Here is a 14321-nt window from a genome sequence, read left to right on the forward strand (position 1 = left end):
TATTGAATAAGAATGCATCTTGAAGTGAATATGTAATCTAAAGAGATATTTTGGGTATAATCCAAAGGAGTATAAAGTTAGGCTGTCATATTGCTTTCCAAACAATTTGGAAAAACCTGGTATAATTTATCTTCCAAATTAAATCTTCCATAAACTAAATAATTCATAACTACATGTTTTATTATTGCTTTGCAATTCTAGTCATTTTTTTAAAATCAAAGTTGACACATTCCATAGAAGGGACTAGCAGTGTTCTTCCTTATTGTATTTAGAGCTGTGACACCAACAATCTAGATGGTTTCCTTCAGTTTCCCTCACAGCTCATGGGACCCTCTTGAAGCCCCTCTAGAGTAGCATTATGGATGGTAGATTTCAGCTTTAGCTTATGACTTGATCTGGCTTTTATTACCTTAAGCACCTACAGTTGCTTAGGAAACAGCTGCTGTCAGTGCTTCCACCCTCGTTAGTGGATAAACTTTAAATCCATCAAACAAAGAGTGGCATAAATAAGGGAATTTGTAAACCACAGTATCATCAAATTGAACTACTAAACACACACTGCAGCAGAAGAAACAGAAATGGAGCTTTGGAGAAAGATTAATAGCATATTCATCAACTTTACTAAACTTTTTGTTCCCCAACTTATTTGGGTCCATGGAGAAAATAACGTACCAAACTTCATTGAACTTATTGCTGCTATAGTTCCAGTTCAATGCCGCATCTCCACATCATAGTTATAACTGACAGAGCACATGCTGACTCTCAGTAGCTGTTTTACTGCTCTACAATCTTCCTACATCTCTGCTCCACCGTAAACATGTGGCACAAGTCATTATCTCCGAAACCCTTCCATTGATGCAAACTGCAATGTTGATTTAGCACTGCAAATGTCTGCACCCATTTGCTTCTGTCAGGAAGAAACAATCTTAAACAAAAGCATGGTTACTCTGGTGTAGCAAAACAAGAAATTGCATGGTTAAACGTGACCATGCAAGGATTTGCACAGAAATTCATTTGAAAATACTAAACTGTTTTGTCGAAAAACTATTCTTTATTAATGCCTTATTTATTGTAGTGAATCAAGTGAGGATTCATTTGATTTTGTTCCTTTTCAATATAAAATTTGAAGATTTTGTTTTGAAGTCAGTGCTTCTTGCCATAATCATTTTGCTTTTCCAGTGCTACAAATTATGAAGTCAAACAAGAGAAAGCTCATATTATACTGTCGCCTATTGCTATTAATGTAGAGCTGTTCAAATATGTGTCTCATATTTTGATTTGGCTCTACCAAGATTGCTGTATAGAATAATATAAACATCTTTAGCAACCTATTTTATCAGGAGCTTTAAACAATTCAGCAAACCTGAAAACAAAATTGAATTTAGAACTACTGACATTTGTAGCATAGAAGAATGTTGTACTGACTCTTATGAGACCAAATAATGTTAATCCTACAGACCTGCTCACTTCTCTAAAATGGAACCATGCTTTACAGACCAGTAAAGGCCCCAGAATTCACCTTGCTAAGAACCATTAATTGAATCCAGTGCCAGAGCAATTTAAAGGGTGCAAAGATACATAGCAATAATCCTGGGCTTAAGGACTGAGGCACAGCGCTCTAAATTCCACGCAATGCAACCAATATTTGTGTAAAATTACTTTGTAATTTAACCCCTGAAGTCCAGGCATAAACCGGGTAAATCTACACTGCAACCACCCTCCCTCCCCCCACTCCCACAAAAGTCCACATATAAGTATTTTCCAAGAGGAGTGTGCATTACTGGCAATTCAAACATTTGGTGTCCATTTCCAATTGCTCTCATGGTGCCAAAGAGCTGCCTTCTTGAACTGCTACAATCCATCTGATGTAGTTATACCACAGCACTGTGAGAAAGCAGTGCCAGATTTCAACAAAAAAATGTGACAAAGGACCGCAATGTATTTCTAAGCCAGAATGATAAGTGGCTTGTAGGGAGACTTGCAAGTGATGCTGTTCCCATCATACACTTTTCTGCCCTTGCCCTTCTAGGTGGTTAATGTTGCTGATTTGCAAAGTGCTATCAAAGGAAGATTGGCAAGGTATTGCAATGTATGTTCTATACAGTACGTAGTGCAGCAATATGTACCGCTAGCGGAGGAATTGAATATTTAAGATGGTGGGTGGAGTGCCAATAAAACAGGCTATTTTGTGCTCAATGATGTTCAACTCCTCAAGTTTTGGTAGAGCTACTCATCTAGGCAAGTGGAGAACAGCCAGTTTCTGACCCATTCTTGTAGCCACAGTACTTTCACAGCTGATCAAGTTAAGTTCTCCTCAATGATAACTTGGAGCAATGTAGATGATGGGGGCTTCAGCAATTTTAGTGTCACTGAATTTCAAGGGGTGATGGATAAAGTATCTTTTATTGTATCTGGTCATTACCTGGCACTCATGGCACATGTTACTTAACACTTATCAGCCTAAGTCTGATCGTCTCGCTGCATATGAACATAACTGTTTCAGTATGTGTCACCACAAACTTATATACATTGTGCTTTTCATTTATAAAAGATGCCAAGCTTTTATAAGTATAAATCACAAAACAAGCTAAAAAGGTAGACAGCCAAAAGCTTGGTCAATAAAATGATAAGTATCTTAAAGGAGGAAATGAGACAGGAGAGGTGAAGGGGCTAAGGGTAGGAAGTTCCAGAATTAAAGATTAGGTGACTGAAGGCATGGATATCAGTGGTGGAATGATTAATATCAGATACTCAAAGATATCAGTAATTAGATGAGTGCCGGTAGCTCAAGAGACTTGCGGGACTGGAGGCAAAAAGGGGAAAATCAGTGGAAGAATTTGAAAATAATGATGAAAATTTTCACATGAAGATCCTGTTTGACCAGGAACTAATTTTGGTTAATGAGTACAAGGGTAATGAGTGATTGGGACTCATATTAGCTAAGATAGATGCAGCAAGGTTTTGTGTGAACTCGTACTTACACAGCAAAATGTGGGAGACCTGCCAAGCATGCACAAGTATAGCGAAGTCATAAAATCCTACGGTGCAAAAGGTGGCCATTCAGCCCACTGAGTTTGCACCGATCACAATTCCACCCAGCCTCTACCCCCATAACCCCATACGCTACCCCATACCATAACCTTAGCTAGTCTCCCTGACACTAAGGGGCAATTTAGCATGGCCAATCCACCTAACCCACACAGCTTTGGACTGTAAAAAAAGGTTGAATGAGGGTTTCGGTGCTGGATGAGCTGACGTAGGTGCAAAGTTACGTGGATGAAAGTAGGCAATCATAGCAATAAAGCAAATAAGAGGTTGGAAGCTCATTCTAGGGTTAAATGTGATACAAAGGTTGTGACAATTCGATTTTGTCTCAGGTAGCTGCTGGGGAGAGGGATTAAGTAGATAGCTAGGGAATGGATTTAGAGTGGGAACTGAAAACAATGGCTTCAATATGATAAACATTTAATTGTAATAAGTTTCTGCTCATCCAGTAATGGATTGTGGATAAGTAGCTGATAACAATAGTGGAGTCGTTGAGAGAGGTGATGGTGAGGCAGAGCTGGGTTTCATCAGCATATATGTGAAAACTAATGTATTTTCTCATGATGCCAACTAGGGGCAGCAACTACATGTACTTGGAGGGAACCAAGGATAGATCCTTGAAGGATGTGAAGGGCAAGGGTACAGGAGCAGGACTGAGAAGCCACTGCTAAATGATTCACTGGCTGCAAGTACACGAAGAAGAATGGTAGCAGGCAAGAGCAGTCCCACTGAGTTTAGTGGGAATAGGGTGGAGGGAACACGAAGTGAGTCTCATAGACAAGAGAAGTTGGAGAAGGCATGAGGAGGTTATAGTACAGAAGCAAGAGACAGATGCGAATTTAGGGCTAGGCAAAGGCCTAAGAAGTTTGATTTAGTGGCTTAGTGGAAGGAAGAATACTGGTAAAGGCAGCTTGATAGATTGGTCTCAATCTTAGTGACAAACAATTGAGCTCCTTGCACTTTGTTAGAGATGAGAGTCAAGGAGATGGGAAGAAGGGTTCGTTATGAAGATTTGTAATAAAGAAAATAAGTCAGGAGTTATTTGTGCATGACCTGGAATAATAAGCAGTTTCAAGCAACAGGAACAAAGCATGACAATGTCTTATTCTAATATAACCAGATCGGATGTTGGATGGCTAAAATAGTGATCTGCCATAATCTAAAAATGTGGTCCCAGAACTGCTCAAAATATCCTAGCTGTGATTTGACAGCTTTTTTTTATTGCTAAAGTATGACTTCTACCTCCTTGTATTCTAACATTCTACAAAGCATTCCATTGGCCATTCAGAATATTTTCTGCAGCTGTTCACATTTTAATGATCTGATATCTGGACTCCCAAGTCTCTTTGGGTCTCCAAAGTTTCTAGCTTTTAGCCATTCAAAAGACCTTCTACTCTAAGGTCTAAAGTGGATTTTTTTAGGTTTTCAATCCTTTTTAGGTCCAAACTGGATGTTTTTATGTTTTCAATCTTCTTTACAGTCCATTGCCTATACTGAAATTTGGCACAACTTTTCCCCATTCATTCAATCTAGAAATAGATCTTCTAAATTTTATGCTTCTGTCTACATTGCTTACAACGTTGCCTATGTTTGCATTATTGAAAAAGTTTATATATGCAGCTTTCTGTCCTGTGGTCTAAGTTGTAAATGAATAGGGTGAATCAAAGCCCCAATATAGATCGTTAGAGGGCATTACAAGTAATATCCTGCCAATTACAGTAACTGTCCATTTACCCTGCTCTGTTTCCTGCTCACAGACAATTTTCTACTGTGGTCAATATGAAGCCTTCAATCCCATGAGCTTCAACTTTAGCTAACAGTCTGGTATTATCAAATAATTCCTGGAAGTACACAAATAATATACAAACATTTCCTTGTCCACTATTTTAGTTACTTCTTTAAAACATTCAAATGTCAGGTATGATCTACTTTTAAAAATCCATGATGTTTTTAAGGTATTCAGTTACTTTAACCTTAATTATGGGCTCTAGCAGTATGATTATCTAGTGTGTCTCCATCTCTTGTCTTAAATAGTTGTAACATTGGGCTCCTAAATCAAGAGAACTTTGGAAGGTTATATTTATGGTAGTTCCCACCAACTATTAACTGACACAACGGGCTGGATTTTGAAAGGACTACGGAGGTGGATCAGCATGGAATTTTCTGCTGTTGGCCAGCATGATTGTTTGCTGGCATCTTCCTATCTCAAACAAGCAACAGGCAGCTAATTAAGTTCACCAGCAGATCTACTATTAAGGTCACTGCCAGATTTCAGTTGGCATTTAGCGAACCAGAGGTCAATTTCAGACTGGCGTTGGTAGATTCCAACTATCTTTTTTTAATTTCTATCACCCAAACGCTCCACAACACCACCATGATTAAGAGATTGCCACAACTGCATCACAGGCCTCCATGGAGGGATTTGCCTTCTCAAGGTGATGGCCTGGTAACTATAGGTTCTTCATGCTTTTAAAATTCTGCAGAGGGAAACTCTATCTTAAGACAGTCATCCCCTTCATATACCTACATAATAACACCCATCTGATTGTGGGGCTGCATTATCAGTGCTGTAGGCCTTCAATTGACCCTCCAGCCTTGGGAAGCTGCTGACCATTCTTAATAGCATAACAAGCATGCACCTGGGCAACTAATTGGATTAACGTTGAACCCTCCTATCATGTTAATTCTGTGTCACTCTCCACAGATGCTGTCTGACCCACTAAGTATTTCCAGCATTTTCTTTCCTAATTTGAAATTTCCAGGATCTACACCATTTTGCTTTTGTATTACAAGAAACTAATTGGTCTGCTTGCTGAAACTCAAATCAACCCCTGACACAAATCAGTTGGTGATTTGGAAATGAAACCAACGTAGGGGTCTCAACCCAAGACAAAGATTTAACCCAACATATGCATTTCACCTCCTCTCAAAATTAGATTGTTTCACAAGTTGAATCCTCACATTACACAATACAACACAGCACGATTCTGTCCCATTAGCTGATGGGACAAGAACTAAGGAGCACAGATTAATGTATTGGACAAAAGGTGTGTGTGCGTGGGTTGGGGGGGAGGTGCGGGGTGTCGGGGGGTGGGGTGGTGCAGGGAATGTGAGGAAGACCACTTTATACAGTGAGCGGTAATGACTTAATAATTTGTTATCTATGAGATTGAGAGCAGAGACGATCAATAATTTCACAACAAAATTACATGAACACAGAAAAAAGCTAAAGGGAAATGGTGGAGAATAGGAGAATTCAACTGACTAATTTGCTCCACATGGATTCGATTGGCTGAATGGCATACCAAAAGAGTAACTCTGCATGACCCTTAGACCTGGCATTTCAATTTGAAAGGTAAATGTTTAGAGGTCTATCATTATAACCGCAACCACATTTGCCATTCTTATTTCTGCCATTGGAGCCAGAATGTGTTAGTTTTAAAAGATAGTAATTATGATAGCAGGATCAAGTGCTACGAATCTGCAATATGTTGTAAACAGCTCCACAAGTAATCATGACCAAGTAATTCAGAAGTGAAGTTATAAAGGGAGCCTTCCGTAGCTTCACCATTAGAGAAAATAATTGGACAGTTCATTAGGATACCATTAGACTGAAAACTTGCATATTCTCAGAAAGAAATGGCAATGAACAACAAGATGGAAATCTATTTTGTGCAACGTTATATTAGCAGATTCATGATTTTGAGTTGAGAAATAAAGTTGTTTGGATAATGAAACTAAAGTGCTTTCTCAAGTAAATACATTAAATTAAATTTCCATTTCAACAGAAAGGGTGGGAAGAGAATTGAGGGAACATATGAAATAACAGCAGGCCATTCAGCCCCTTGAGCCTGCTCTACTATTCAATTAGATCCTGACTGATCACCAACCCAATGCCATTTTCCCACACTATCCCCGCATCCCTTGAAATCTTTAATATTGAGAACTCTATCAATCACTGTCTAGGACATACTCAATGACTGAATCTTCACAGCCCGCTGCGACAGAGAATTCCAAAGATTTACCACTTTTTGAAGAAATTCCTCTCGTCTCATTCCTAAATTGCTTACTTATACAAAGACCGTGTCTCCCATTTCTAGACACCCCACCCACAAAGGGCTTTGTTGAGCCCTGCAAGAATTTTCTGTGTTTCAAGAATGAGAGACGATCTCATTCTTACTCTTTTAATCTAGAGAACACAGGTCCAGTTTCTTCAATTTCTTTCCAGAGTGATGAAACCGTGTGATGTTATTTACAGAAGTGTTCCAAAACTGGCTTCATATGATTTTTAAAAAATATTACCGAGAAACACTTGGGGAAAACAGTGAGAACTTATCCTCTCTTTTGTTAAGTAAATAAAAGTATTTATTAAAGTAGAAGAAAGGTAATAAAACACTGCAAAGAACAATCTTACATTTTAGAAAATTAACAGTAAGCACTTAATCCTGCAAAGACTGAAAACCCCAAAAGCATCTGTTTTTCCCCATATCTAAACTCTGCTTAAATCCCATTTCCAAAACAATCATAAAACTATTGATTTAATCTAGTGATTACAACACCACATAGCTTGGGAATGGTCTTCAGTTCAGACCTCTTTCTTTCTTGCTACTGCTTTAACAGCTTGTTTCTGAACTACTTCCTAGCTCACACCAACTGCTAATTGTATCAATTGCAAAGAACACCTACTCCCTATTTTTCATTTCTCAGATGCTGTCCAGACGACTTACAAAAATACATGGCAGTTTGATTTTACTTGTCCAAAATAAAATCATTTTAATAGTATCTTACCATTTTGTGATAATAGCACAATTCTATCATCCCAGGAATTACTCTGGTAAATCCCTGTTGCACTCCCTCCAAGGTAAGGAGACCAAAACCGTGTAGGTCTCTATACAATTGCAGCAAGCCACCTTTTCTATTGAATTGAAATCCTCTTGCAATGAAGACCAACATACAACTTCTGCATTGCTTGCAAGTGAGCTTTCAATAACTCATGAACAAGGTCACCTAGGTGTCTTTAAACATCAACACTTCCATTTAAGAAATACTGTTTTTTATGTTTTTCCAACTAAAGTGGATAACTTCATATTTTTTCATGTTCATCTGTCATGTTCTTGCCCAGTCACTTAACCTGTCTAAATCCCCTGAAGCCTCCTTGCATCCTCCTCACAACTCACATTCCTTGTTGTCTAACGAGGAGCATACACGCAGTGGGTCGTGTGAGGGCTGCTCTTGGATGCTGAGAGTAGCCTAGTGCTTCACGTCATTTGTGTACGCTTAAACTGGACCAGCTGATGGGCAACACGACAGGTCAGTGACTATCACTGTTTGCTGTGCAGATACATGGATTTGGGCCAGTATCTGTGGGAGTTTGCGCATTCTCCCCGTGCTTGTGTGGGTTTTCTCCGGTTTCCTCCCACACCCCAAAGATGTGCTCCTAGGCTGATTGGTGTAACAAATTGTCCCTAAATTAGTCTCCCCTCAATCTGGTTTCCAATGTGGAGTGCCATAAGCGTAGACAAGGGTCATGGGTGGAAGAGGGAACTCACAATGTTAAAATGGCGGCCCAGGCTCATTGGGCTGAAGGGCCTGTTTCCTGTGCTGTGTTGTTCTTTGATACAGTGATTAGTACTGCTGCCTCGCGGGGCCAGAAACCAAGTTCGATATCCAGTTTGGGTCACCGTGCAGAGTCTGCATGTTCTCCTCACATCTGTGTAGGGTTTCTCCGGTTTCCCCTCTGTCTGAAAGATTTGATGGTTAGGTGCATTGGTCATGCTAAATTCTCGCTCAGTGTATCCAAACAGGTGCCTGAGTGTGGTGACTAAAGGATTTTTCACAGTAACTTCATTGCAGTCTACTTGTGACACTAATAATAATTAAGATACAAATTTGGTCCAAATCATCAATAAAAATTGAGTAGCTGGGTCCCAGCACTGATCCCTGCTGTACGCCAAATCACAGCCTGGCAATCTGAGAATGACCTATCAGTATAATACCACAACCTTGTGGACTCTGATTTTATTTATTGATCTCGTGCGAAACATACCGAAAGCTTTCAGAAAATGCCCTTGAAGCTGTAACATTACATTTTGCACTCTCTCCTTTCCTTCTCTGTGAACGGTATGTTTTGTCTGTATAGCACGTAAGAAACAATACTTTTCACTGTACACTAGTACATGATCAAATCTGCACCAATTTTTAATATTTTGCTAAATGGTAGCCATAAGTAATAGCGACAAATCAGACAGTTAGTCTGATATTTCTATATATTATTTCAATCCAAGCCCTAAATCTTGCATTTTGACACCGGTTGTATCACCAAAACAAAAAAGTACACATTACAGTTTTAAATATATTGCAAACTGGGACCCTTTCAGTCATAACTGCTATTATACACTGAAGTATACAATCAATACCTCTGTTTCGAATGGCTGCAAAATCAAGACATTCTTCCAACTGCAAAGCAAAAACAGTTGATTGCTTAAAGGCACGGGACCCCACCTGCATGCAATTAAAATCTTCTGTTGTCTTTCCATACATTGTCCCAGGATAAACTCAAGGTTTTTTGTAAATGATCCTCGTGATCTATGAAGGGAAGGAATGTGAGCTGACACGAAATGTTTAGCTATGATGCTTCAGCCGTTACGGTATGGGCAAGCTTGCTGATCTGTTACACAACTCAAAAATTAGGTAGATTGTCATTAAGTTATTTGGGAATTTCTTCTGTCTATAATTGAATACAGCAGTCAGAATAACAGAAATAAGAGTCCAAGAGGCTGGAAGAGATCAAATCTTGACGTTGTATTGAGAAAGAAATTCTTAACATTATCAGTAAAGCTACAGGACTACATTGGAGCCAAAAAATGAACATCTAAAAAAAAATGCAAAATCTACTAAGTTTAAAAGTGAAAAGTGAAGCGAGTATGACAAGGCAGTGTATAGTGCTCAAAATTATTCAATCTTTATAGAGAACAAATATTTTGAAAATTAAATCCTTGGGTAAAAATTGGAGGCAAGAACATGAACTTGCTAATGACAGTGCTATTTCCAGAATCAGAATACAAAATATTACAGATCAAGTAAAATCTAGAAGTTTAGAATGTGGATAGAACATGAACACCCAAAAATACAAAAGCAAAGATAAGAACATAAGAACTAGGAGCAGGAGTAGGCCATCTGGCCCCTCGAGCATGCTCCCTCATTCAATAAGATTATGGCTTATCTTTCCGTGCAGTCAGCTCCACTTACCTGCCATTCACCATAGCCCTTAATTCTTCTACTGTTCATGACAGTTAGAAGAAATGCATTAGAAAAAATTTAAGTGAAGATTGAAGCGGATGATGTCACATGGAATGTCTATTTAGGTCAAATGATACAGAAGTTGGTAGATGCAAAATTAGGAGGATAACAAAATAGCCAAAAGTAATTTTGTGATAATGAAGGGTGTTTTTAAAAAGAAAACTCAAGCTTGCAACAAGGGAAAATCTCATAAGGTACTACATTCTATCCACTTTTTTTTCTGTATCAGAAACCTGGAAAATAAAAGGATCTGTGGAAGGAAATTGAGGCTTTTGAAAAGCGGAGGCTAGAGTGTATGCCAAAAATTCTATATGCAGACAATAATACTAATGAAATAGTGCTTGAAATTGCAAGAAAAAAAATTTAAAAAGTAGACATCCAGAAAGGAAATTGTCATATTTCAAAACCTAGACATCTTCTCCAGATGGCAAAGTGGTGGGAAGCAGAAGGAAACCAAGGCATAGTTGGCTGATGAATATCAGAGTGTATTTGCAGAACTACAAGGATGACACAAGGCAGCTGAGCATGACGTATTATGACAGAGGATCTCCTGGTAGGAGAAGCTACAAGCAGCAGAGCGTGATCATTTCTTACATGTGTCTTATTTTATAAATCCTCAAATAATTAAGACCATATGGAAAATGTGAGCAGATGCAAATTAAAAAGAAGATATGCTGGTTCAAGCAGCCACACTGAAGTTCTTGATTTCAGTTGCACTGAATGCGGTCTCAAGCAAACTGGTCCTTTGTTGCCCGAGTATGGTGTTACTATGCTTAAATGGATAGTGTAGGAAGGCCCTAATAAAGGTGGGAAAAAAACAGCCTGCATATCGACCCCAAAAGCATACAATACAATGTCGGCGCAACATCGTGGGCCGAAGGGCCTGTTCTGCGCTGTAATGTTCTATGTTCTATATTCTATAATACTACTGAAAATCATGTATAATTAATTAAACTAATTTATCACTGTGGCAACAGTGAATCTGGAATGCTATGAATTAGACATCTGAAAGAAATTGAAGTGACAAATTACAAAAATGCAAATGCGTATAAAAATTACAACTTAAACACAATCATCCTCCTCTTAACCATCTTTCGAAAAATAATTATTTTACTCATTTTACCATTTTGTCTTGTTTCCTTATTTTAAAAGTTGTGGCTCATAATTAATCTCATCTTTTTTGTACACACAAGTACTGATCAACAAGGTCTCACCAACTAGTTGTTCACAGGAAAGTAACTTACTTTCTCCATAAATTCATTGGTTTCTCAGGTTCTTTTTCAACACGCCCCCATGCAGCAAGAAATGCAAATGGCCAAGCCAGCAACATCATGAACGCAGCTAGCAAGAGACGAATCGGGAACAGAGTCACGGTCATGATCGCTATCTGAAAATTTAAAACACACAAAGTTGGAATAGAAGACAGCGTAACTTTGTGGTCCAAGATACAACGAGTACTTTCCACTAATATTTCAATTCACATAACAATTAGATGTTTAAAAGTTCTAAGGAGTTTTATTAATTATAAATTTGAGAGAAGCAGAAAACAACATTATTTTAGCTGTTGGTCCGAACTTAAACCAGTCATAGGTGGTACAACAGCAATACAAACACTCAAGTGACCATATACCAGCAACTTTAAGTTTCAAAATTTCATTAACTGCTACAGAAGGAAGAGGATATTTTCCAAATTGACAGTTAAACTAAAAGCATTAACTTTTACATTTGCAGAAATTTGCTTTAAGGAGAAAAAGTAGAACTTGCAATTGTAGAATGCAAGTCCAACACAATGGCGGGTCATTTATTTTTCATAACAGAATACCTGAAGAGCAAAGAAAATCAGCATTGTAATTAGAACAAAAATCACAGAAATTGCCAAACTTGCAACTGAGTATAAAGATCTGAAAGTGTTGGCACTAAGTTATTCACAACAGTTCAACAAAAAATGTTTAGTTTTACAATAATGCATAGAATGACAATCATTTGGTACTTCATGTATCAAACAGTTCAAGACTCTTCACATGAATTAAACTCCTTTAAAATTGTTATAATTCGATCATTTATTTTGTTTAAAGCAAATGCACAAACATTATTGTAAAGGGCCACTTAGCTCATTTTCAGTGATAAAGGCAAATAAAATTGAGAGGAGCCTGGACAGATTGGAGGGGAAAAATCAATTTACTTTAACAGAGGGCGCAGTGACAAGTGGGGAAAGATTTAAAATGATTGGTGAAAAGATTAGAGGGGAGTTGAGGAAAATTGCTTTCACCTGGAGGGTTATGGGGTCTAGAACTCACTGCAAGAAAGGGTAGAGGCAGAGACCTTCAATTTATTTGAAAGGCATATGGATGTACACCTCAATAGCATGATTAGGAATACTGGAAAATGGGTTTAGGCTAGATGGCTCCGTTATCTGCCTGCGCAGACACGCTGGACCATTTGGCCTCTTTCTGTGCAGTAAACATTCTATTATTCCAACAGCAAATGTTGGGAATGAAATAAATAAAAAGAAAATCAAGGTCAGTTATCTTCTATAGGGACAGCAGACAAGTTAATGCTTCAGAAGGAACCTTTCAAATTAGTGCTTGGGATTAGAACAAAATGCTGGCAGAGCACAGTCTGCATTGTCAGACTACTCTGTTCTCAAAGGGTACGAACTTTACTCCATTTTGCTAGCTTTTCTTGTTCCCATTTCAGACCTCAACTTTTACAATTAAGAGTCTCTTCCTATTGTCTGATGTTAATTTCATTTTAGCAGTGAGCCATAGCCTCTTTTTATTTCAGGCATTTTACAAGATGTTCTACTTGTCCTTTCCTCTTGCCCAAATGTTTCTAAATGCTGTACTTCTACAAAATTTTCCAGATGTCTGAAGTTTACATCTGAGACAATAACTTGTTTTTTTCTCTCAATAAACGCTGACTGAGCTGTGGAATCTTTCTTGTGTTTTCAGACTTTCTGCTGGTATTGATTGAGGGAGGAAAGCTGGCCATGACAAAAGAAATTTATCCCTCAAAGTGGTAAACAAACCTCTACCACCTATCACTGTGTATATGATACAAGGCTAAGTTTGACAGTACTGAGATGTGGTCCAAATAGCACAGACTTCAGTCAACTGAAATGCTGAGTTGCATTTGTATCCATTCTTCACCATTCGCACACAAGTGTGCGTTACAAGCAAAGGGGCTGAAGTGGTTTGAGTTCAACTACCTTAAATTCAAATTATTGTTCATCAGACAAACAGAGGCAAAATGTTAATTGCATTCTACAAGAAAAAAGCTCATAAAGACCTAAAACAATTTCAATACTACTAGAAAAAAAGTTGTCATCCCCTCCATTCTCAGAAACAATAATGCAGACTCTAAACAATATTCAGACCAGAGAAGCAAAAAACAGAAGCAACAAGATAAGGTCCAAAAAAGATGTCAATACACTCAAGTACAAAATACCACTGTGTCCCGTCCAACTCTCCTATGTATAATCAAAGTCTCTAAATTATATCCCTGAATTTTCAATGCGTGTTCATCTTCTCCAATAATACTCACCTCATTTTGGCAACATGATCTAGTGCTGGAAAATATAATAAGCAAGCTCAAACGCTCTACACGTAACCTGCTCATGTTTTCAGCCAAGGAAGACAAAACAACTAATCAAACATATCCTTCTGATGTCAACAATGTGCCTCAAGCTATAAGTGAATGTTAAAGGTAACACGTACTTACTTCCAGGAACTCCATCAGCAGAGCTGCAAAGAATTACTGGAAAGGAGTGAAAACTGCTCTTGGTTTCACTTTTACATCTCAAGAGTCACAGATGTTTTGGTAAGCATTTTTGGATAAATGTTATGAAGTCTGTCATGGGCTTTGTGGCTGGAGAGAGGTTGGTGTAGAGAGCATTGCAAGCAGAGACCAAAAGTTGGGAACGTGAAACAGATGGAAAAGGAGGTGCTTTATTCCCTTCAATATTTGTAGTGGTTCAC

General features: G+C 38.3%; 1 protein-coding gene across 3 annotated transcripts in view; it reads right to left on the bottom strand.

The window, feature by feature from the left end:
• lpcat1 (lysophosphatidylcholine acyltransferase 1) overlaps positions 1-14321 on the bottom strand; it is a 181561-nt gene that overhangs the window by 107019 nt on the left and 60221 nt on the right. For all 3 annotated transcript variants that reach the window (XM_080205155.1, XM_080205164.1, XM_080205173.1), the window contains exon 2: positions 11589-11731. In XM_080205155.1, coding sequence (XP_080061281.1) covers positions 11589-11731 — 143 coding nt within the window. The remainder of the gene's footprint in view (positions 1-11588; positions 11732-14321) is intronic.

The sequence above is a fragment of the Carcharhinus amblyrhynchos genome, chromosome 2 (genome assembly GCF_965287045.1).
Source record: "Carcharhinus amblyrhynchos chromosome 2, sCarAmb.v2.hapA, whole genome shotgun sequence".
In the NCBI taxonomy this organism is placed as follows: Eukaryota; Metazoa; Chordata; class Chondrichthyes; order Carcharhiniformes; family Carcharhinidae; genus Carcharhinus; species Carcharhinus amblyrhynchos.